Source organism: Dipodomys spectabilis, unplaced genomic scaffold (genome assembly GCF_019054845.1).
Source record: "Dipodomys spectabilis isolate Male_0828 unplaced genomic scaffold, ASM1905484v1 ptg000187l, whole genome shotgun sequence".
In the NCBI taxonomy this organism is placed as follows: domain Eukaryota; kingdom Metazoa; phylum Chordata; class Mammalia; order Rodentia; family Heteromyidae; genus Dipodomys; species Dipodomys spectabilis.
In genome coordinates this window covers 325747-351678 of record NW_024870864.1, presented here as the reverse complement: position 1 = coordinate 351678, position 25932 = coordinate 325747, and the positions used below count along the sequence as shown (strand labels likewise).

The 25932-nt window shown below is 39.2% G+C and overlaps 1 protein-coding gene across 1 annotated transcript in view; it reads left to right on the top strand.

The window, feature by feature from the left end:
* The first annotated feature begins 435 nt into the window (after positions 1–435).
* Zc3h6 (zinc finger CCCH-type containing 6) overlaps positions 436–25932 on the top strand; it is a 53901-nt gene continuing 28404 nt past the window's right edge. Inside the window, exons 1-4 of the mRNA XM_042695453.1 lie at positions 436–882; positions 16317–16497; positions 19260–19379; positions 25481–25757. Of these exons, the coding sequence (XP_042551387.1) occupies positions 851–882; positions 16317–16497; positions 19260–19379; positions 25481–25757 (610 nt within the window). The 5' untranslated portion in view covers positions 436–850. The remainder of the gene's footprint in view (positions 883–16316; positions 16498–19259; positions 19380–25480; positions 25758–25932) is intronic.

Sequence of the window (25932 nt, the reverse complement as noted above, 5' to 3'; positions counted from 1 at the left end):
TGCTCGACAAGCTATTTCCCTGAAAAATGCAAACGAGCACCAAACATGATGGAGGCAATCGCCACACCCTGGCTGTTTCAGCAGCAAAGGTTTTCTTTTCTTAGAAGAACTGACAGTGGTGCGAACCGTGTTAGCCCAACCCTGTCACTGATATGGGGGACGCCTGATTTCCCAGGCATTCCTTGGCCAAGGCCCGCGGACTACCTACCACCCTCCCTCCCCCAGAAGCTGCGCGAAGAACCAACCGGTCGCGTCCCTCACCGCCGGGTCTCAGAACCAGGCTGCCGCCTCCGCCGCGGCACCCAGCGGGAAGAAGGCTCGCCCCCCCCAGGGATGATTGACAGGCAGTCTCCTCCAATAGACTTCGCGCTCAGCCCCGGAGGGCTGGGCAAGGGCCCTGGCTCGCGGAGGAATCTCCCTTGCCCTTTAGTCCCGGGCTAGGTGTTGCGGCGGGCGCCATTTTGTGGAGTCGCTTGTTTCGGGTGCCGCCATGTTGGTGAAGAGAAATCACCGTTACGGCCACTGTCCAAATCCCCGCGTCGCCGCACGCCGCCCGGCCGCTCCCACGCCTCAGCCACCAGCGGCGAATAGAGACTAGAGCGGCAGCGCCGGCAGCGCGGGGCCGTGGCCCAGTGTTTGCAGTTAGAGCCCCACCTCTCTGGCGTGGTTGTTAATAGACTGGAAAGTCTGTGTCTGTGTCGCTCACTAGTAACCGTGAGTTTTTACCACCTCGTCACCCGTCGGCGGCGGCCGGGGCAGGCTCCCGCGGGCGGCGCCGGGCTGCTCCCCGCGCCCCGCCGCCGCCGGCCTGCAGACCTGCCCTCCAGCCCCGCCCCGTTCTTGACCAAACATGACAGACTGTGAACATGCAGGGCACGACAGGTCGGGAACCCTTCTTGTCTGTCTTTCTGTCGGATGAGAGGAGGGGGCGGGCGGCGGGAGGGCCGGGGCCGGGCGCCTCCTGCATGACTTAGACGTCTCTGTGTGGCTCCATCACTTCCTTCCAGGACGCGCACCTTCGGAAGCCTTGGCCTGGCCGGCGGCCGCGGGGGAGGGAAGGTCGCCCGCCGCCGTCCCTTCTACCCCCTCCCACCCTCCCCCCACGCCTTCCCTCCCGCGCCCCGCCGCTCCCCGGAGCCGGGGTCGCCGCTCGCCGTTGCCGCCCCGCCCCCCGCGGGCACGAACGAGCCCCCGGGCCAGCCGGGCTTCCGCTTTCCTGGCCTACATCTGCTATTCGCGCCCCCCCCCCCCCTCCCGCGGGACCTGCCGCGGAGTTTTCAGTGTCGGGCGCCTGGATGGTGGACTGCTACCTGAGTACACCACCTCTGAAAATAAACATATTTAGTTTTTAGGGGAAAAAAAAATAATTTCCCGCCTCCCCCTGCCACGTGTTAGCTGCTGTCTGACCCCCACCCCCCCTAGAATTGGATCTGGCAAGTCAAGTACGGGAACATGAAATACTTTCCTTCTTAAAGTAAATAAACTCCATGGGTGGTTAAGTGTAGTCCGGTTTCCTAGGTGGTAGGTAGCAATCACTTGTACATTGAATCTGAAATTCTGATGATTTTCTGTTACTTTTGATTTTGATGTGCCTTGAACTTCACATTTGGGGCATTTATAGTTTAGCATCTGTTAAGGTGGCTAGATTTCAAATAGGAGCTTTCATTTATTAAAATTCCTGTAACAAAAATCCCTTGCATCGGATTCTAAGAATATAAAATTTGTAAATCGAGAACCTCACAATTACCCTTTGCAAATAGAAGTAGTCAAAAGTATAAAAGTATACATTGTATACTAGTATAGACCATAACACTAAGAGCTGCTGGAGTTACATCAGAGGAGTAAGGTGATCTGCTTTTGATAAAGCATGATGGACGCTTTTTTTGAACCTAGAAACCAAACAAGCAAAAAATCCACAAACGTTGAGATTTGAAGTATCTAAATATCTGGCAGTTTTGAGAGGGGGGTGGTGGGAAACAATATCAGTACTTCAGTAATAAAGTAGTTACCTTGAAAGCAAGTCAATCAAAATGTAATTTTTAGAAAGCAAAATATACTCTCAAAATCATAGGTGCTTGCACCTAACATGTTTTTCATGATAAAAAAAAAAGTATCTGTGTGTGTGTTGCCTGAGATTGAACCCAGGGCCTCATGCGTGGTAGTCAAAGTAATCTTATCACTGAGCCCCTAGAATTTTTTTTTTTTTAAATTAAAAGACAATTCTTAGAGTGGGTAAACTAGTGTCTTGAGAAGTCTGTGGAGAAACCAATGGTGGGGTTTTGCAAAGTCAGTATATAGTTCATCCTTTTGTATGTAGAGGGAAATCTGTTCTCACCTGTGAGTAGATAGTAACTTCAATATGTGGAGTTATATTAAGGGAGAAGCCTGGTTACAAATTTGGCATATTATTTTATATAATTTTTTTTTTTTTTGGTCATGGAGCTTGAACTCTGGGCGTGGACGCTCTCTCCGCTCTGCAGCTCAAGGCTGGTGCTCTGCCACTTGAGCCACAGTGCCACTTCCAGTTTTCTGGCAGTTTATTGGAGAGTCTCAAGGACTTTCCTGCCTGGGCTGGCTTTGAACTGTGTTCATTAGATCTTAGCCACCTGCGCACCTAGGAGTACAGGCATAAGCCACAGGCACCCAGCTTTATTTTATATAATTATGCTAGTCAGGATCTATGATATCAGATTTTTTTAAAAAACTGAGGCAAAACATGGTGGTGAAGGTCTATAATCCCAGAACTCCTCAGGCTGAGGCAGAAAGAAATGAGTTCAAGCCACCCTGGCTTACAACAGAGACTCTTTCAATAATACTTTGTTTTGCAATCTATTTTAATAGTTTAGTTGGATCTGAACAGTAGTGATATTTAGTCTACTTTTAGATTAGGGCTAAAAATATTTTCCACTTAGCTCCATTTTAACATCCTTTTTTTCCTTCGGTACTTGGGTTTGTTATAACCTTGTACTAGTTAGGCAGGTGTTTTATTATTGAGTCACACCTTCACCCCTGAACTTATTCAGTTATTAAGTGGCAGTATTAATCTGAGATAAAAGACGAGGTGGGTTGTTGTTGTTGTTTGTTTTTTGTATTTTTTTCTTGTCAAATCACATAAAAATTATATCACCAAACAGTGAAATAGGAGTCAAAGCTGGAATAGCTCCAGCTTTGTAACACCTTAGCTTATTAACAAGCCTTCTTAACTTGATAAAAAGGTTCTATGAGAAATTCTCAAATTCTTCCAAATTGGTGGTTCTGAACCTTCTCTGGAGAGTCTTTTAAGCTGGATACATTGGCCCAAGTTGTAAGTTTTCAGGGTTCCCCAGGTAATTATAAAATGTGACAAATTGTGCAAATGACTAGAGCAAATGAAGCAGAATTTCTAGGGTAAATGTGGTAATCTGTAGTTTTAGTAGGTTTCTAGATGATTCTTAGGAAGTTTGAGGGAGAACTTGAGACTCATTAGATATTATACCAGTGTCTGAATTAGGTTGAGAAAAATATATGAAATTTGATATACAGAGATAGATATTGTCTCAAGGATATTTTTCCTGTGCATACAGAAAAAATGAAATCTATTATTTACATTTACAACAGCTTTGGTTTTATACTAATTAAAGTATTACTATTATAATTTATATGAGATTAAAATTCTAAATATAAATGGAATTTACAGAATGCATAATTTTTTTCTGTAAAATATTACCTTTCTGTACTCAATGTTCTACATTAGATTTGTTTGCCAAATAATTAACTTTTTTTTTTTTTTTTTTTTGTCGTGGGGCTTGAACTCTGGGCCTAGACACTGTCCCTGAGATCTTCAGATCAAGGCTAGGTACCACTTAGCTACACTGCCACTTCCCGGTTGCTCATGGTTAATTGAAGAGTCTCATGGACTTTCCTAAAGCCCAGGCTGGCTTTGAACCATGATCCTCAGATCTCTGCCTCCTGAGTAGCTAGGATTACAGGTGTGAGCCACTGGTGTCCTGCAAACTTTTTTTTTTTTTTAAGTGGTCATGGGGCTTAAACTTAGGGCCTAGGCACTGTCCCTGAGCTTTTTTGCTCGACTAGTGTTCTACCACTTGAAGCACATCTCCAGCTGTTTTGGTTCCTCATTGAAGATAAGGGTCTTCAGGACTTTCTTGCCTTGGCTGGCTTCCAACTGCAGTCCTCAAATCTCAGCCTTTTGGGGTTGGGAAGGTGACAGTGGTAGAGCACTTGCCTTGCATGCCTGAGGCCATCCTGGGTTCGATTCCTCAGCACCACATAAGCAAAAAGAAAAAAGCCAGAAGTGGCACTGTGGCTCAAGTGGTAGAGTGCCAGCCTTGAGCTGAATTGCTGAGGGACAGTGCCCAGGCCCAGAGTTCAGCTCCCCCCCACCAAAAAAAAAAGAAATCTCAGCCTCTTGAGTAGCTAGGATTACAGAAGTGAGCCAGCAGCACCTGGCCAAGATTAACTTGTAAAACATATTCATTTGATATACTTTAATATTTTTAATACCTGAAGCAAAGTTGTGTTTTAAAAACTTGTTACTGTAATGATACCTACGATTATACCTATAATAATACCTATGAAAACACTTGAGACAGAGAGAAAGAAATTGGAGGAAGTGTCAATGTTAGGAATAACCTCTCTTTTCACTCAATTCTTTGCCTTTTTACTTCTTTGAGAAACAGCTCAAACAACCTAGATTTGTGTTTTCAGCTGGCTCTTGTCCGGTCCTCTCTCCTTCCCCCCAACCCCTGCCCCTACATAGGGCTTCATGCATATTTGTGCTGTACCACTATCCCACACGTAATTTTTGAAGATTAAGTACTGAGTCCCTATTTAAACACATCTCCATCAGAACAGCAATGTTTATTTGTGTATATGTGAATATATATACATATATATATACACATATATATCCCAAATAACCATGATAAAATTTATTGAAATACGCCAGTAGTAAAAAGTCTTATAGAACCTGCAGTATAGGAGAAAACAATAGCATGAATTATAAAGAGTTTGTGTTTATAAAGATTATATTATGAAGATTATAAAGAACTTAATTATAAAGAGCTTGTGATTATTTAATTACAGGTATGGATTTTTTTAGGTGGAGTTTATTTGACCACTAAACAACTTATCTTTTCCTCTTCTTTCTGCTTTCTTGGTCCTGTAAAACGAGAACAAAACTCCCATTAGTCATAATTGCAGTGGTTTTAACAGTTCCTATGGCTCCTACAGATGGATTGAAATCTTCCCAAGACACAGCACTGGAGAATCTGACATGATGAGAATGGAGATGATCACAGTTTCCATTTGTAACAGAACTTTCATTTGGCTCTTGCATTAATTGCAATTGGTGGGAAATGATGGTAGAGTAGTATGATGTTCAGTGATTGTCCAAGATCCCACAAAGGCAGCTTAGCTAAGAACACATGTATTCAAACTTCTTTGAATTTTCATTCTTTAAATTTGCACGGGTAAGTAATGGAATAAGTTTTGAAAAATTTGGCATTGTGTTGTGGTACATTTGTGAGGCCCTTCATTTTTAATAAAACCTGATCTGATCCTAATCTTCCTGTAAACTTGGTTAATCTCTTCTTCATTATTTTTCTCATTTGTAAAATAAGATAGTTGACCTAGATTATCTCCAATTTCCCTCCTTACTTTAAAAAGTTTCACATTTTAAAAATTTAAAGACCTATTTTCTCTTGATTATAGTGCACTTTATTTATTTATTTATTTTTGGGTCCGGTCATGGGGCCTGAACTCTGGCCTGGGCACTGTCCCTCAGCTCTTCAGCTCAAGGCTAGCGCTCTACCACTTGAGCCACAGCGCCATTTCCGGCTTTTTTCTTTTTGCATATGTGGTGCTGAGGAATCGAACCCAGGGCCTTGAGCATGCAAGGCAAGCGCTCTACCACTGAGCCACCTCCCCAGCCCCAGTGCACTTTATTTTGTATTCAACATATGACCCCAAAATTAGTATGTTTAGTGGAGTAATTACCTTTCCTGACTAGTCACTAACTTATTTTTAATTTCTGAATACACTGACTTGACTTGCTGAAATGATCAGATTTTGTTTAGCAAGTACAAATTATATGTCAGATTTATGTTTGGTGTTGGAAAGCATTGTGGCTCATAAGAAGATATATTTTTTTCTCAGTGTTGAATAAGGAAAGCCCTTCACATTCTAAGAAGTTTCATTCTGCTGAATTTTCTTTCAGCAGGCTTAACTGTTTCCTCTCTGCTAAGAGTAATGTTTAAAACTAGCAAAAAAAAAAAAAAACCCAAAACAAAAAACTTGCTCTCCAGGATTGTAAAGTCTTGTTAGAGGAACAGATTTGTCAGTGCATAGTTGTGTCACAAATATGATGGAAGAGATACAAACAGAGGTGCTGATGAGAGCCATAAGGGAGCCATAATGGAATAACTAGGTCTACAGGATGCTGAGGTACTTGTATGGAAAGCACAGAAAAGGAAACAGCATAGTAGCTTTAGAGATCATTAAAGAATTAATTATGTAGAGAATATACAACTATTCAGAGATAATTAAAGGGTAAGAATATAGACTATATAACTTTTGAGAAATGGGGAAAAAAGGCTTAAGTAAATTTGGGGTCAGACCCATTTTTGATGAGATGTGATGATCCTATAAAAAATTTTATAACAGGATAATGATTATATATATATATATATATATATATATATTTGTTGTTGGTGGTGGTGGTCGTGGGGCTTGAACTCTGGGCCTGGACACTGTCCCTCAGCTCTTCAGTTCAAGGTTAGCTCTCTACTACTTGAGCCACACCACCACTTCTGGTTTTCTGTGGTTTATTGTAGTTAAGAGTCTTTCCTGCCCAGGCTGGCTTTGAGATCCTCAACCTCAGCCTCCTGAATAGCTAGGATTACAGGTGTGAGCCACCAGTACCTGGCTTAAACTGGGAGACCAGACGAAGTGGATTATAGAAGGGGAGGTCAGTAGAAGGAAAATTAATGAGGAGCCTTTTCAATATTTTTTCAAAAATTATACACCTAATATATGTACTGTTCCTGACATGGAGAATACAGCAATAAAAATATTCTTACTGGGCTAGAAATATGGCTTAATGGTAGAGTGCTTGACTAGCATGCATGAAGCCCTGGGTTCAATTCCTAAGTACTACATAAACAGAAAAAGCTGAAAATAATGCTGTGGCTCAAGTGGTAGAGTGCTAGCTTTGAGCAAAAAGCATTTCAGGGAGAGTGCCCAGGCCCTGAGTTCAAGCCCCAGTACTAGCCAAAAAAAAAAAAAAAAGGTTTTTCCTGAAATGGACATTACATTATCTTGGAGAGAGCAAAAACAAACATCTGTCCACATTTACGCATTAGATGATGAAGTAGAAAAGGGTAGGATATTTCTCTTTTCAGTAGGGTATTTTTAGGGAACACTTACTAGAAGTAAGATTTGTATAGCCCTGAAAGTAGATCAAAGTCAATCCAAGTCCAGGATATTTGTGAAATCAGAATTCCAGATTAGGGAATGGGAATTACAAAAGACCTAGAGAGCCAGGAATTAATTTAGTATGATTATGGAAAAGACAAAGCAACAATGTGGCAGAGAGGAGTAAGAATAAGCAAGGAAGATGAACTTAGGGAGGTATAGGCCTTGTAAGTTATTTTAAAAAAGGACTTATATTTCACTCTTGAGTGATAATGGGAGCCACCGGGGGTGAACAGAAGAGGGAAAGGATGAGTCTAATAACTAAATGGAAAAAAGTAATCTGGGTGATTGGTGATGATACTGTTGTCCAGCGGTGAACGTGGATGGATTTAGATGTGGAGAGTATACAGCTATTTTTAGAAATGGAAATAGAAAGTTTAAAACTTGAAAAATTTAAATTTGAGGACAGGTCTATCCCTGCTGTGATGTGGGGAATCAAAGTTTTTTTTTAAAGTAAAAATGATGACCAGCTGCATATTTTGAGTATGATATAGAAGAAGTTTGATTGTAGGTAGAACATGGAATTTGTTGGTGGATGGGAGTACAATAGGAGAGAAATGAGCCAAAACTACTGTAAAAATCTAGAAATTGGTTGATAAAAACCTGATCAAGGCAATGGCAATAAGGAAGCAAACAAGGTAAAATGAGTTATTTATTAATATTGGTAGAGTTAGAGTGCCAGAAGTATTAGTTGACATGAATGAGATCACTCAGTATTATTGGTCATGGAGAAAAGTACAGAGGATTTTAAAAGCTAAAGAAAGTAACAGTTTCAAAGAAAGGGTGATACTAGAGCAATAATGGAAAATAAGAGTTAAAAACAAGTTCCTGGATTTACATTCTCCTAATTAGAACATTTTAATATTTAGAAGGATCCTGGAGAAAAGGTTTGCAAACAGTTCCTTAAGGCTCAAAAATCTGCCCATTGGTATGCTATTTGAATATATTAAGGATTAACTTTTATTCTCTACCCTCTAGTCTTAGCACTTACACATATTCTGCAAATTTACCACCCAATGTGTGCTTCACTCATTAGGTGACCTGCTTGATTACTACAGACCTTTACATTTGTGGCCCATTGTTATATATTAAGTAATTGTGTCCTCTCCCAACACCTCCCCCTCAAAAAAAAAAAAAAAAAAAAAAGCAAACCAGTCTCAAAACCTCAAAGAGTAGGTGACCATAAATTCACCAAGTTAAGACCAGTTCAGGAACTATCAGCATACTCTTTTTTTTTTTTTTTTATCAGCATACTCTTATGTGCACTAGTATTCCTTATCATGGTGTAACATAGTAGCCTTGCATTAATTTTTCAGATTTAGTAACTGACCTATCTCAGAGCTTTTCGGATTCAGAAATATTAACACATGCCAAAGGCTAGCAACATGGCAAATATTTATTTGTTACTGTTATATACAGGTAATGTTTTAATGGCTTCATAGAAATTAATTATTACAAAAATTGGTTCCCCTTTTGCAAATGAGGAAGGAAATAGATAAGAATACGTAATTATGTTTTCCAAGTCACAAAGAAGTCAGTAAGAACTCAAATAATGGAACTACATGGCCACACTTTGATCCAGTACTACAAGAAAATGTGTGTGTGCATGAGAATACCCATTTATGTAAAATTGAAGACTAAATATTTGCATCAGTGCATTCTTTCCATTTAGAATAAATGGTATATGGAATATAAAATTATCAAGCGTTGCCTAATGAATTAGAGCATAAGAGTTCTAAATGACTGATATTTCAGTGACATAGTTTAAGGAACATTAAGCTCTGATAAAGTGATATTCAGGTCCCTATAATATATCTGTCAGTTACCACAATCCATCTGCATTACAGGATATTTTTTCCCAGATACTGCTTTCATGGGCACTGCCCACATTCTTCATTGTCCTTCTTTTTCATTGAATCCATGGTTGACTAGCCCCTTCCTCGCTAATTACAGTTCTTTTCATTGCACGTTAATGTCTTCATCTTGCCATCTTTTAGTTGGTCTTATATGCCTAGCTTCTTAATCTCTATTATGGTTTATTTTCCTTTAGATTTTTTGGGGGGGTGGGTGCGAGGGAGCATATGGCTTGAACTTAAGGCCTGGGTGCTGTCCCTGAGCTTTTTTGGTCAGGGCTAGCACTTTACCACTTTGTGCAACAAGTGCCACTTCTGGTTTTCTGGTGGTTAATTGGAGATAAGAGTTTCACAGACTTTCCTTGTCCAGGCTGGCTTTGACCTTGATCCTTAGATCTCAGCCTCCTGAGAAGCTAGTATTAAGGCATAAGCCACCTTTCTGGGAATGCTACCAGAGCTTTTTTTTTTTTTTTTAAACTAAGTTAATCTGCTAGCTGGCTAAGAAACAAATTTGGTCTATCCAACCAAAAAGTAGAAATAAAGAGAAAAAAGTTCATTACATGTTGGGAAGGATTCTAATTTATTTTTTGCTAAGGTCACAAAGGCAAAGGTGTTACTTAAAAAGGAGGTTTGAAGGGTATATGAGTATCAGGCTCAAGGACGCATGATTGTCTTTGTACACACACAGTGGAATCTTGGTTTAATTTAAACAATCCCCAGCTTTTGATTTTCAATTCTATAATAATGTAACAAAAGGTTATATATTCATTGCTATGTAGCTCATAAGTTTGTAGATGAACTGATTACAGATCCTTTACTTTATGAAGAATAAGTTTCTGTGTCATCTGTAGTATAGCAAGTTGTAGCAGCATGTGTGACTCCTGAGACTAATAAAAGTAACTGACTTTTTTCTTTCTTTTTCATTGCTGGATTTGAGCTCAAGGCTTGCTTGCTTAGCTGGCATTCTACCACTTAAGCCACTCCTCCAGCTGAGGGATTTTTTTTGGTGTACTGTACTGGGGATTGAACTTGGGGTCTGAGCGCTGTTCCTGAGCTCTTTTGCTTAAGGCTAGTGTTCTATCACTTGAGCCACAGATCCACTTTTGGTGTGTTGGTGGTTAATCAGACATGCTGGTGGCTATTGGACCTAAAAGGCTTGCGGACTTTTCCTGCCTGGACTGGCTTTTGAACCAGGATCCTCAGATCGCAGCCTCCTGAGTAGCTAGAATTACAGGTGTGAGCCAATGGCTCCCAGCTCAGCGCGTGTGTGTGTGTGTGTGTGTGTGTGTGTGTGTGTGTGTGTGTGTGTGTGTGTGTGTGTGTGTGTGTGTTGAATTCTGCCAGCTCAAAGGGAGCACTTTACCACTTGAGCCACAGCGCCACTTCCGGTTTTCTGGTGGTTTATTGGAGATAAGAGTCTCACAGACTTTCCTGCCCGGGCTGCTTTGAACCGTGATCCTCAGATCTCAGCCTCCTGAGTTGCTAGGATTACAAGCAAGAGCCACTGGTGCCTGGCTTCAGCCTAGATTTTTTTTTGATTATTTTGGAGATGGTACTAGTAGATATTTATTCTCTGAGCTGATCTTGAACCACCATCTTCTGATTTCAGCCCCCTGAGTAGCTAGGATTATAAGCATGAGCCACTAGTACCTGATTATAATAACCATGACTCCTATATGGAGATACTGAAAAGCTTCTTAGATTGCCTACTAAAGAAAGACTCCCTTACTTTGACCAGGAATTGGAGTTGCTCTTTTCTTTTCTTTTTTTTTTTTGGGTCCGGTCGTGGAGCCTGAACTCTGGGCCTGGGCACTGTCCCTCAGTTCTTCAGCTCAAGGCTAGCGCTCTGCCACTTGAGCCACAGCGCCACTTCTGGCTTTTTTCTTTTTTCTTATGTGGTGCTGAAGAATCGAACCCAGGGCCTCATGCATGCAAGGCAAGCGCTCTACCGCTGAGCCACCTTCCCAGCCCCGGAGTTGCTCTTTTCTGTGTGTGCTTAAACTCAGTCTTTCTCCCTTGGCTGTTTTGGTCACAGCTAGTGCTCTACTACTTGAAGCATGTCTATGGTTTTGAATCATAATTCTCAGCATCCTGATTAGCTAGGATTTACAAGCATGAGCCACTGGTACCTGGTTCCTCAGTTACTTTTGATAGCCTAGTTGTCTTTTTTTTTTTTAGACTATAGGTTAGTCTTCTTTGTAGTATTATGCCACATACAACAGGAGTTATTAGTATTAGTATTTTGTCAGTCCTGGGGCTCGAACTCAGGGCCTGGGCACTATCCCGGAGCTAGCCTTCTTACCACTTGAGCCATAGTGCCATTTCTGGCTTTTTCTGTTTATGCAGTACTATGGAATCGAACCCCATGGCTTCATGCATGCTAGGAAAACCTCTACCATTAAGCAACATTCCCAGCCCCACAACAAGAATTATTACCAGTATTTTATATGCTTTCTTAGCATGCCAGTAAGAAATCTAGGGCTTCACTGTTTTCCATAGCCATATGTATCAATGATTTTATAGGTTGGTTGTATTTTTTTTTTTTTTCTTTTTTTTCCAGGGCTGAGGACCGAACCCAGGGCCTTGCGCGTGCTAGGCGGACGCCCTTCCGCTGGGCTAAACCCCCAGCCCCATTTGGTTGTATTTCTAGGACTAAATTTTATTTAGCTTTTCAGTCAATGTTATTAACAAAGTTTTGATAACTTTTCAAGATAATTGTTTGACCCATCCTAGAAGATAAAGTCCTTTAATACATTTTTATTTATTTATTTATTTATTTATTTTTGTTGGTCGTGGGGCGTGAATTCTGGGCCTGAGTGCTGTCCTTCAGCTCTTCAGCTCAAGGCTAGTGCTCTACCACTTGAGCGTTACTTCCGGTTTTCTGGTGGTTTATTGGAGATAAGAGTCTCACGGTCTTTCCTGCCCGGGCTGGCTTTGAACCAAGATCCTCAGATCTCAGCCTCCTGAGTAGCTAGGATTACCGGCATGAGCCACCAGCACTCAGCCTTTAATACATTTTTAGAGAAGCATGTTCTCCTAAAAATCTTCAGAAGAACATACTAAAATGGCTATTACATAGAATTACTATGTAAGAAGATATTATGCAAATTAGGTTTTGATGAGACAAATGAGTAAATGTGTTACTGATTTAGAAAATAAAGATTTGGAGGACCAGACTTTTTTTGTCATTTGTGTTTTATTGTGGAATAAGTATATACAGTAACATAATTTTTAAATGGGACTATTGGATAAATTTTTACAAAAACTTATTTATGTATATGTATCTACAGAATAGATCAATATACAGAATATTTCAACATCCTAAAAGTCTCTTAGTAACCTTTTATTGTCAGTTAAATTCTTCTAAGAGGTAATCACCATTCTGGTTTCTCTTGCTGTAAATTAGTTTTATCTGTTCTTGAGCTACATACAAATAGAATCATAGACTAGTATTTTGTGTATGGTTTTTAAAATTCATTGTGTCATTTTAATTCATCATATTATTCATCATTATTTATCTTCATCTGTAATGTTAATCCATGTTTTTTTTGTTACAACAGTTAATATTGTTATATAAATAAAGCATAATCAGTTTGTCTGTTGAGGATATGAGTTTATAGGGTTTTTTTTTAAACTGTTATGACATATTCAAATGTTGTTATACATTTCTTTTGGTGAATATATCATTGGTTTTCTTTTTCTTTTGATTCTAGTCATGGGGCTTGAACTCTGGGCCAGGGCACTGTCCCTCAGCTCTTTAGCTCAAGGCTAGCACTCTACCACTTGAGCCACAGCACCACTTCTGGCTTTTTCTGTTTATGTGGTGCTGATGAATCGAATCCAGGGCACATGGGTGCAAGGCCAGCACTCTACCACTGAGCCACCTTCCCAGCACTGCACTGGTTCTCTTGGGCATAAAGTTGCCTACTTGTCAAAAGTTTAGAACATTGTTTATTAAGATAGAATGCCAAGTCTATCTCACAAGAAATTATCAAGTTCTTTAATAACAATTATAGCCAGCTTAGGATGTTATCATTCACCTGTTTTATAGTGCAAGAGTAATGGAGATTATACATCTGTTCATTAAGTAAACAATAAAGTATCATGCTAGATGCTAGAAATACATCTCTAAAGGACAGTTATATACCCTGCTTTCACCAAGCAATAAACATATCATTTGAACTTGTACATGGTGCAATGATAAGAAAAGAGGTAGAAGAGTACTAGAATGAAGCATCTCACCTAAACTTGGGTTATAGGGATCAAGGAAGAAATAGCTAAATTGAGTCCTAAATATTGTTTTAGAATTAGTCAGGTGAAAGAAAATTGGTAGAGAAGGCATTAAGAGTTATTTTAAGACTATGTCTAAGGATTGGAAACTTGAAAAATTGCAAGTAGTTGTTTAAGCAGGGACTAAATTATAAAGGGCCTTTTGCTAATATCAAGATTTGATATTGGCTGAGTGCTGGTGCCTCATGCCTGTAATGCTAGCCACTCAAGAGGCTGAGATCTGAGGATTACAGATCAAAGCCAGCCCAGACAGAAAAGTCCATGAAATTCTTTACCACCAGAAAACCAGAAGTGGCTCTGTGGCTCAAGGGCACAAACCTTGAGCTGAAGAGCTGTGGGACAGAGCCTAGGCCCAGAGTTCAAGCCCCATGACCACCAAAAAAGAAAAAAAAAAAAGATTTGATATTGTCTTCATTCCAGAACAGAACTGTTAAAGATTATCTTTTTATTGTAGAAAGTTTTAAGCATATAAAGAATAGTAGAATTAGTCTTGGTACATAAGCTTTTTACAGTTTCAGTGATAATCAACTTATAGCCAATCTTTTTTTCTTCTGCTAGTGCTGAGGATAGAATTCAGGACATCACACTCTCAATTAGAGCTAGCACTCTACCACTTGAGTCACACTTCCACTCTGGCTTTTTGCTGGTTAATTGGCAACAAGAGTCTCACAGGTCGTTCTGCCTTGGCTAGCTTCAAACCATGATTCTTCAATCTCAGCTTCCTATGTAACTAGAATTAAAAGTATGAGTCACCAGTATTCAGCTCATGACCAGTCTTATAGAGACTCACTCCTTCCTGTATCCCCAGTGAACTATTTTGAAGCAAATTTAATATATTATTGAAGATTTTTAACAGGAGAGTAACGTGATCCATTTTGTATTTAACAAATCACATATTAGCTGGGTGCCTGTAATCTTAACTCCTTAGGAGGCTGAGATCTGAGGATTGAGATTTGAAGCCAGCATGCAGGAAAGTCTGTGAGACTCTTATATCCAGCTGACCACCAAAAATCCAGAAATAGAGGGATGGCTCAAGTATTAGGGCTTAGACTTGAACAAAAAAGCTCAGGGACCCTGAGTGTCAGGCTTAGGACTAGCATATGTGCGTGTGCGTGCACACCTACACACATACACAATCACATATTGTTGGTATTTTTTACTTTATTTTAAATGCACACATAATACATAGTTTGTTGTTTCCAATTTGCTGCTGTCTTTCTTGTAGTTTGAATTTTGAAAACTGTAGCTAGTGTTATGGAAACATTTAAATATTAAAATTATGTATTCTCTCATGTATACCATTTAGTTTATCTATATTTAACAATACTATCAAAGAATATTTTGGCTTCTTTAACTATAAAATGTCATAATAAATATAAAACTCAGTTTCTAGGATTCACCTTTTGTAATTAATAGCAAAACTAATATTTGCAACATGGATGTGTACTTTACTATGAAGGTTTTGTGGATTTTTTGTTGTTGGTGGTGATGGGGCTTGAACTCTGGGCTTGGATGCTGTCCCTGAGCTTTTCAGCTCAAGACTAGGGCTCTACCACTTGAGCCACAGTGCCACTTCTGGTTTTCTGGTGGTTAATTGGAGAGTCTCAGGACTTTCCTGCCCGGGTTGTCTTTGAACCGTGATCCTCAGATCTCAGCCTCCTGAGTAGCGAGGATTATAGGCGTGAGCCTATAATTAACCACCAGAAAACCAGAAGTGTTGCTGTGGCTCAAGTGATAAAGCTCTCGCCTTGAGCTGAAGAGCTGAGGGATAGCGCCCAGGCCCAGAGGTCAAGCCTCACAATCTACCAAAAAAATTATAATTTGGCCTGGGAATGTGCCTTAGTGGTAGAATGCTTGCCTAACATGTGTGAATCCCTGGGTAACCCATGAACAGAAAAAGCCAGAAGTGGCACTGTGGCTCAAATGGTAGAGTGCTAGTCTTGAGCACAGAAAGGCTCAAGGATAGTGCCCAGGCCCTCAGTTCAAGCTCCAGAACCAGCAAAAACAAACAAACAAACAAAAAAACAAAGAATCGGGCTGGGAAGGTGGCTCAGTGGTAGAGCGCTTGCCTTGCATGCTCGAGGCCCTGGGTTCGATTCCTCAGCACCACATAAAAAAAAAAAAAAAACCGGAAGTGGCGCTGTGGCTCAAGTGGTAGAGCGCTAGCCTTGAGCTGAAGAGCTGAGGGACAGTGCCCAGGCCCAGAGTTCAGGCCCCACGACCGGACCCAAAAAAAAAAAACAACAAAGAATCTCATGGACTTTTCTGCCCCTTGCAGGCTTCAAATTGTGATCATCTGATCTCAGCCACCTGAGTAGCTAGGATTACAGGTGTGAGCCACCGGGTTACTATTTTTTTTTTTTAAGGAAAAAATTTGTAACAGAAATTATAAATTGCCTGCAAATATAAAATATTTATTTTCTGGACCTTTGTAGAGAAAGTTTTGCACCTCCCTTCCCCTCTTCTTCCTCTGCTTTCCTTTTGTACTGGTGCTTGAATTTAGGGCCTTGTACTGGTTTGGCTTGGTTGCTCATAGCTGCTCTTTAACCCCGTAAGCTATGCCTCTAGACCTTGAAACAGTTTTTCAACTCCTTATATATACATGAGTGTAACTTAAATTCTGGGCACATGCCTTTATAACATTTCTCTAGTAATTGCTTTAGGAGGACATTTGATAGTTTAAATTTCTATTGTCTTCTACAGAGAAGATGGTGAATTAGAAGATGGTGAAATAGATGACACAGGATTTGAAGACACACAAGAACGGGAAGCAAAAGAAAATGAAAAACAGAAAAATGAAAAAGTTTACAGAAAATCAAGAAAAAAACACAAGAAGGAAAGAGAGAAGAAAAAATCCAAAAGGAGAAAACGTGAGAAACATAAGGTTAGTTAGAATCAACTTTCTACATGTTTTTTTGCAATCTAGAAATACAATATGCTGAAAATTAGTATAAGTGATTGCCTATTTTCTTAAAAAATATATGGATTGGTATTGATATTTAGGCGATTAGAAAATTTTCTAAGCATAAATATTATATAAACTATTTTAGGTTAGATTGAAAAATAATCAAGGGCTGGGAAGGTGGCTAGTGGTAGAATGCTTGCCTTGCATGCATGAGGCCCTGGGTTCGATTCCTCAGTACCACATAAGCAGAAAAAGCTGGAAGTGGTTCTGTGGCTCAAGTAGAGCGCTAGCCTTGAGCTGAAGAGCTGAGGGACAGTGCCCAGGCCCAGAATTCAGGCATGATGGACAAAAAAAAAAAAAAATCAAGAGCCAAGTGTTGGTGGCTCACACTTGTAATCCTAGCTATTCAGGAATCCTGAAATCTGAGAATCACAGTTCAAAGCCAGCTCTGGCAAGAAAGTTTGTGAGAATCTTATCTCCAACTAATCAGCAAAAAGTCAGAAGTAGACCTGTGGCTCAAGTGGTTGAGGACCAGCCATGAACAAAAAAGCACAAGGACAGTGCCCAGGCCCTAAGTTCAGACACCAGGACCAACACACACACACATACACACACACACACACACACACACACACCTCCCCTCCCCCCACACAAATGATCAAGGTACTCTCTATATCACCTTTATAATAAAAAAAAGTGCAGATTTCTCAAATAGCCTTTTATGGATGGAAAATTATAGGCGAGGAAATTAGAAGGTTAAGGTGAGTTTCATTCTCTAAAAACATAGGTTAACAGTATGGGCACTGTTCCATCCATTCATTTATTTACTCATTCATACATGTCCTCATATGCTTATTATGGAAACTTGTATGTTAAATGCTTGGAATCGTAGTAGTAGATAAAATAGTTTCATTTCTAGAAAATAAATAGAAATCGTGAATAAGTGAAAAACCAATAGTATCAAGAAAGCAATAGGGTGCTTGATGGAGAATAGTGTGAATTTGGGATAGGGAAGAAAGAGAACTATATTGACTGAAAAATCAGGGAAAAGTTGGCAGCAGCAGTGGTGAAACTTCCTTTTAATTGTCCCCATGGTTAGCAAAACAGAAAAACTCATGCTAACATCTGCAAAAAATATAACAACTGGTTATCTCCACAAACTTCAAAAATGGGAACCGATGGTTTAAATCTTAGATAGAAATATGACCAGTGTAGAATCAGCAACTATGTGAATGAAGCAAGGTAACCAATGAAAAAATGTAAATGAACCTCCAGAAACAATTAGCCAATAGAAAGTCATCTCAAATGGAGGAGTCCCATTCAACCGGAAATTCCTGCGGCCTCTTGAAAATAACAACAGAGGAGGCTTTATTAATTCTAGTTCATATTTGAGTCATATGGCCACAGAAAAGTTCTGGAATGAACTGTGCCTAGTGACCTCATCATATTAAGCAACTGAGGACTTAACTGCTGAGAATAGAATATAAATGGAGTCCTAAGCATACTAGGGCCAAGGAAAGAAATGATCAGGTAACAGATGAAGAAAGGAAACAGAAGAGGCATTATCTCAGAAGATAATAGCCATATTTTTGAATACTTCACTTTGACAACAGAAGACATAATCTTAGAGCCACTGGGCTAGAAAAGCTTTCCTGTCTTATTAATCAATCTTTTCCCCCCACATGTTAATCAAGATAGGACTATGGACATTCCAGAGAAGTTATTATAAGAATAGAATTGTAATAAAGTAACATTCCTCTAGCAAAGAAAGAATGCCCACAAACATGAAAAATGTAACCTAATAGTTCCAAGTCATAAAAAATTATGAAAAATACAAGCTATGATCTAACAGCCTCACACTTGCTAGGCAGACACTACCATTTCAGCTATCCCTCCAGCCCCTTGTTGTATTGACTACTTTGAAGCAGGGTATTGTTAACTTGTGATATTTACCATTATCAATTACTGTGGTTTTCTTTCATTCTTTATTAATTTTTTTTTTTTTTGGTCAGTCATGGGGCTTGAACTCTGAGCCTGGGTGCTGTCCCTCAGCTCTTCAGCTCAAGGCCAGCACTCTACCGCTTGAGCCACAGTGCTACTTCTGGTTTTCTTGTGGTTTACTGGCGATAAGAGTCTCACAGACTTTCCTGCCTGGGCTGACTTTGAACTGTGAGCCTCAGATTTGAGCCTCCTAGGTAGCTAGGATTACAGGCATGAGCCACTGACCTCCAGCTCATTTATCTAATTTTGTGGACTGGATTTATTTCTTATAAGCAATTTAGAATATTTTGGTATATTTTTGTTTTAGGATACCCATGCAATAGAATTAACTACTTGAAAGCCACTAGAAATTCACTTTTAGGTAAATGAATTATTGCATACCCTACTTGTGTTCTTCTACCCTTCTTGGTAGTGAGGAACCAGTTTTACTTCCTTTATTTGTAGCTTAAATGTAGGATCATTTTAGAGTCCGTGAGATTTCTATTTAAGTCCTGTGGATCAAAGGGATAATGAGAAACGTGCTTTAATAAAGTTCCTGAGTGCAGAGAAGTAACATTTCCTCCCAGAAAAACTGAAAAAGGTTGGCATGGTAAAGGCCTTTGCAGCAAAAATTTTTCTTAATTTATTGAGTTTGTGAGAATAATATGACTTACTGGTTGACACTCTGACTGCAAGATGCTTACTGGTTATAAGGTAAATTTCATCTTTTTGAAATGTAACATATTTTCCCTTCCCTTCAGCATAATTCTCCTAGCGGTGATAGTTCAGACTACAGCGTTGATTCAGATGTTGAACATATAGAAAGTTCCCATAAAAAAAGAACTGGTTTCTACAGGGATTATGACATTCCATTTTCTCAGGTATGGCATATTTTAATTGTGATAAAATATATAACAGAATTTGTCATTTTAGCCATTTTTAGTATGCAGTTTTGTAGCAGTGCTATATTCACAACGTTTAGTGATCACCACTATTAATCTCCAGAACTTCTTGTTTGTCTTAGACAGACATTTTATACCCATTAAGCAATAGCACCTCACTTCCCCTTGCTTTTAACCCCCCCCCCTCCTGCCCCGAGTAACCACTATTCTCATTTTCTGTCTATAAACTTGCCTATTCTAGTAACCTCATATATTTGAAGTCAAATAGTATTTTTCCTTTTATGTCTGCCTTATTTCACTTAACATATTTTCTTTTTTTCAATATATTTTTATTGTGAAAATACTGTACAGAGGGGTTACAATTACATGGGTAAGATAATGAGCACATTTCTTATCAAGCATTGTAGCCTCCTGCTTTGTTTCCCCTTCCCATCCCTTTGTATCCTCCCCCCCTCCCCCCGTCCCCTCCACCAAAGTTGTAAAGTTCGTTTTTCGATATAACGACTTGTACATCTCATTGTTGCAATGGGTCCTCCGGTATCCCTGTTTTAACAATTTGTTTTTTCCCTTCCCCTCCACATATACCAACATCATATATAGTGAAAGCAGGGGGTTGTACCATGGGGGAGGGACATACAAGGCAACAAAGACATAATCTTATAAATATCACTTAACATATTTTCAAGGCTCATCCATGTATCAGAATTTCATTCTAGGTCTGAATAATATCACATTGTATGTGCATACACACATTTGTTGTTTCATCTATTGTTATAGAGTTGGAGTGCCACCCTTTGGCTTTTGTAAATAATTATGCTTATGAATATAGGTGTACAAAATCACTTTAAAACCATTCTTCCAATTAATCGAGGCATATATTTAAGAGTGAAATTACTTGTAATTCTATATGTACTCTTTCTTTCCTTCCTCCCTCCCTTCCTCTTTGTTTCTTTTTTGTCTCTCCTTCCCCTCTCTCTGTCTCCTTCCGTCCTTCCTTCTTTTCTTTCCTTTTTTTCTTCTCTTTAATGTTACTGTTTCAACTCAGGGTCCTGTGCTTACAAGGCAAGCACTAAATCACTAAAGCCATGCCTCTAGTTCTTTGTACTATAGTTTTTTGTTTGTTTGTTTGTTTTTCTTAGTATAGGGTCTTGTGCTTTTGCCTGGGCTAGTCAGAACCAGGATCTTCCTACCTATGCCTCTGGTGTAGTTGTGTAACAAATGTGTACCACCACACTTGCTTCTTGATTGAGATGGTATCTTGCTAACATTCTTTCCAGGGTAGCCATGAGTTGCTATTCACTTATTCTCTGCCTCTCAATTAGCTGGGATTATAGGCACGAACAATACCACCGAACTTTCTAGATTTAACTTTTTGAGGAACAGCCAAGCTGTTTTGTAGAGGCTGCATCATTTTACAAACTCATCAGAAATGATTGAGATAATGCTTCCATATCTTTTTTACACTCGTTATTTTCCATATTTAGGAAGAAATGGTAAATGAGTGTGAAGAGATATATCATTATGGTTTTAGGTGCTGCCTTGTGTATGTGTTTATGTGAGTGTGTGTATGTGTGTGCCTGTGTGTGTGCATGCCCACACATGCATGCCTGCATCTGTGTGGCAATACTAGGGCTTTTACTCAGGGCCTGACACTCTCAGCTTTTTCCCTTAAGGTAGGTGCTCTGCTACTTGGGCCATGCCTCAGCTTATAACTTTTTGCTGGTCAATTGGAGATGAGTGTCTCAAATCTGTCTGCCCAGAAATATTTTGAGGTGCATTGGTGTTAGCTGTTCTTTAAAGGTCTGGTAAAGTACAGCATTGAATCTTTCTGGTTCTGGGGTTTTCTTAGTTGGGGAGCCTTCAGTCTCTTTGCTCATTATAGGTATGTTTAAGTGAGGTTTAACTTGGTTCAATTTAGGTAGGTCAGATGCATGTAAAAATCTATTCATTTCTTTTTGGTTTTCCAGTTTATTAGACCTTTTTTTTTTTTTTTTTTGCCAGTCCTGGGGCTTGAACTCATGGCCTGGACACTGTCCCTGAGCTTCTTTTGCTCAAGGCTAGCACTCTACCACTTAAGCCACAGCTCTACTTCCAGCTTTTTCTGTTTATGTGGTGTTGAGGAATCGAACTTAGGACTTCATGAACATGCTAGGCAAGAACTCTACCACTAAGCTACAGGGTTTTTTTTGTTTTGTTTTTCTTGTTGTTTTGTTTTGGTTTTGGTCAGTTGTGGGGCTTGAACTCTGGGCTTCGGTGCTGTGCATGTGCTCTTCAGCTCAAGGCTAGTGCTCTACTGCTTGAGCCACAGAGCCACTTCCGGTTTTCTAGTGGTTAATTGGAGATAAGAGTCTCATGGACTTTCCTGCCCGGGCTGGCTTTGAACCACGATCCTTAGATCTCAGCCTCCTGAGTAGCTAGGATTACAGGCGTGAGCCACCGGCACCCGGCTTGTTTTGTTTTGTTTTTGTTTGGCTTGGTTTTTTTCTGTCGATCATGGGGCTTGAACTCTGGGCCTGGGTGCTATCCCTCAGCTCTTCAGCTCAAGGTGAGTGCTCTACCACTTGAGCCACAGCACCACTTCTGGTTTTCTGGTGGTTAATTGGAGATGAGTCTCACAGACTTTCCTGCCTGGGCTGGCTTTGAACTGTGATCCTCAGATCTCAGCCTCCTTAGTAACTAGGATTACAGGCGTGAGCCACTGGCACCTGACATAAGCCACAGTTTTTAAAGTATTCCCTAATAATTCTCTGAGTTCACTTACATTGTTGTGATATTCCTCTTTTGTCTTTAATTTTATTAATTTTTCTTTTCCATCTTTTTGTTATTTTGGTTAAGGATTTTTCAATCTTGTTTACCCTTTCAGAAACTCAGTTCTTTGTTTCAGTGAGTCTTTGTATTATTCTCTTAGCCAAACTGTGTTCTATAGTTTCTCCTATTATTAATATCTAATTTCATTTTATTATCATAAGTTAAAATACAGGATATTTTTTCAGGTTTTTTTTACTATATTAAAATTTGCGTTATGTCCTAAATTGTGATCTATTTTGGAGAAAGTTCTGTAGACCACTGAGAAAAATATGTATTATGGCAGTTGTTGGCTAGACTACTCTGTAGATATATATTAAACCTGTTTGATCTATGGTACACTTTCTCAGTTGCCTTTGTTAAAATTTTGATCTAGACGATCTATCTATCAATATGAGTCATGTGTTGAAATTACCCACTATTATTGTATCTATAGCTGCCCCTATAAGTCTATAATGTCACTTTATGCATGCATGCATGCTGGTCCTGGGGCTTGAACTCAGAGCCTGAGCACTATCCCTGAGCTTCTTTTTGCTCAAGGCTAGCACTCACCACTTAAGCTACAATATCACTTCTAGCTTTTTCAGAGTAGTTTATTGGAGGTAAGAGTCTTAACAGACTTTTCTGTCTGGACTAGCTTTGAACTGTGATCCTCAGATCTCAGCCTCCGAATAGCTAGGATTACAGGTGTGAGCCACCAGTGCCCAGCTGTAATGTCTTATATTAGGTATACTTAACATTCATTATATACATGTTTACAGTCATATGTGTTTACAATCATAAAGTCTTGATGTATTATTCCCTAATATTTAGTGACTTTCTAACTAATTTTGGCTCGAAATTTCTTTAGTCAGATATGAGTAGAGGTATGCTTGGTTGGTTTTGACTTCACTTGCTTAGTGTATCCTGTGACTTTTAGTCTGTCTACGTCTTTGCTTATGAGGTTTTTTTCTTGTTGACAACAGTTTGATCTTGTTTATTAATGCAGTCAGCTAGGATTTTTTTTGTGTGCTAGTCTCAGGGCTTGAACTCTGCCTGGGTCTTCGTGCTGTCCCTGAGCTTTTCTGCTCATGGCTAGTACTCTACCACTTAAGCCACAGATTCACTTCCTTCTTTTTATGTTTTATTGGAGATAAGAGTCTCTCTAAGTTTTCTGCCCCAGGCAGATCTGAGGCAATCTTCAGATTTCAGTTTCTGAGTAGATAGGATTATAGGCTTGAGCCACTGGTACTTGGCTACCAATTTTGTTTTGTTTTGTTTGTTTGTGTTTTGTTTTGTTTTTTTTTTTGTCAGCCTGGGCCTAGGTACTGTCCCTCAGCTCTTCAGCCCAAGGATAGCGCTCTACTGCTTGAGCCACAGTGCCACTTCCGGTTTTCTAGTGATTTTTATTGGAGATAAGAGTCTCTCGGACTTTCCTGCCCAGGCTGGCTTGATCCTCAGATCTTAGCCTCCTGAGTAGCTAGGATTACAGGCGTGAGCCGCCACTGCCCGGCCAATTTGTATTTTTTTGAGTGAACAGTCAATACCCTTTACATTTAGAGTGATTATTGAGAGGTTTTATGGATTCTTGTATTTTGGGGTTGTTTTGTCTTTACCTATCTTGGGATTTTGTCGGTTTTCTAACTTGCACTAATTCTCTTGTTATAAATGAAGTTTTATTAAATTGACTTATTTTAAAATTTGAAAAGTATTCTAATTTAGTTATATAAATATTCAAATATAATACATTTAAAATGCATTAATGTAATGATTAGGCATACTCTTTTAAATTTTCAAGTTGTAATTATGTAAGCTTTTTCTTGGTGTTCTAAAAAATCAACATAGCATATGTGAATATTAAAAGTATTTCAATGACACTGTTATATATTACAGACTGTGGTAGACAATTTGCTCCAGGGAAGTTAGAATGAACTTGTGACTTTGAAATTATGTAATCATTTAATCACAATCAAAAAAAAAAAAAAAAAAAAGAACCTGGGGAAGGGAGGGAGGGAGTGGATGGTAGGGGGAAAACAATGGAGGGGGTAACAATGTTCAAGAGGAAGTGTACTCATAACCACACTCATGTAACTGTAACCCTCTGTATAGTAGCTTTACAATAAAAAAAAAAGGAAAAAAAAAAATAAAAGTATTTCAATGAAAAACTTTAATACTATAATTAAATTTAATAAACTTGTAGGACCAAATTGTATTTTTTGTTTCCCAACATCTTAGAAATGAAGAAATATAACTAATAATGTTTATTGTAATTAACAGTTTCTAATGAACAGTTTGTTCACTTGATGTTTTCCCCAATTTAAGAATATTTTCCTTTCTGTTAGAAAATGTAACATTCCTTGTCCATGTAATTGTAACCTCTCTATATGGTATTTTCATAATTTAAAAAAAAAAAGAATGAAAACACAACATTCAGGTTGGGAAGGTGGCTAAGTGGTAGAGTGCTTGTCTTGCATACATTAGGCCCTAGGTTCAATTTCTCAATGCTACATAAGAAGAACAAGCAAGAAGTGGCACTGTGGCTCAAGTGGTAGAGCACTAGCCTTGAGCTGAAGAGCTGAGGGACAGCACCCAGGCCCAGAGTTGAGGCCCCATGACTGACAAAAAGAAAAAAAAGAAAATATAATATTTCTTTTTCTAAAATGTTCCACATGTAATTTTTTTGTTAAATATAATACCATTTGAGAACTTCGCAATATCAGAGGAATATATACATACTTTTATATTTTCTCTCCACGCTGTTTACAATCTTATTTTCAAAAAGATAGTTTCATTTGTTTTGAAAAAAATTTTTATGGTGGTATGGAGTTTTAAGTAGTTCTATACATGTGAATATCAAGATATAGACCATGAAAAACAAAAGCTAAGGAATAAAGAATATAATGTTTAATATATCACAAATACATTTAACTTTATGAACTTAGTATTAAATAATGTAAGTACTGTGGGGCTGGGAATGTGGCTTAGTGGTAGAGTGCTTGCCTATCACTCTATTACCACATAAACAGAAAAAGCTCGAAATTGTACTATGGCTCAAGTGGTAGAGTGCTAGCCTTGAGCAGAAGCTCAGGGACAGTGCCTATGCCCTGAGTTCAAGCCCCAGGACTGGCAGAAAACAACAATAATGTAAGTACTTATGAATAGTTGAACTACTGACTTTTTTTTAATCCCATCTTTCTGTGTGTGGGCAGGAGGGAAGATATCCTATGTTTCTATCAGCTGCTGCATATAATTTTTAAATATCCTGAAAATAATTATCCCCCCCCCTTTTTTTTTAGCATCGACATATATCGGGAAGCTACATGACATCCAAGAAGAGTCAATATAACAAGAAATTTAAAAGTAAAGAATATGATGAGTACAGTAATTACAGTGATGACAATTTTGGTAATTATAGTGATGACAACTTTGGTAACTACAACATGGAAACTGAGGAAGATTATTCCAGTCAGTTGAAACATTACAGACAAGCTAATGAAACATCAAATAGTACTTTTGGGTCATCATATTCTAAAGAAATGGAGAAAAAACAGAGGATCAAAGGACCTCATCAAGGTAAGTTTGAAGTTAGTCTGCTTTAGAGTATGAGAAATTTATTAAAATACATCAGATCCTGAGTGCTGGTGCCTTATGCCTATATTCAAATCTAGCTACTCAGGAGCTGAGATCTGGGAGTTGCAGTTTGGAACCAGCCCAGGTAGACAAATTTTTTAGTAGTGGTTATGAATCC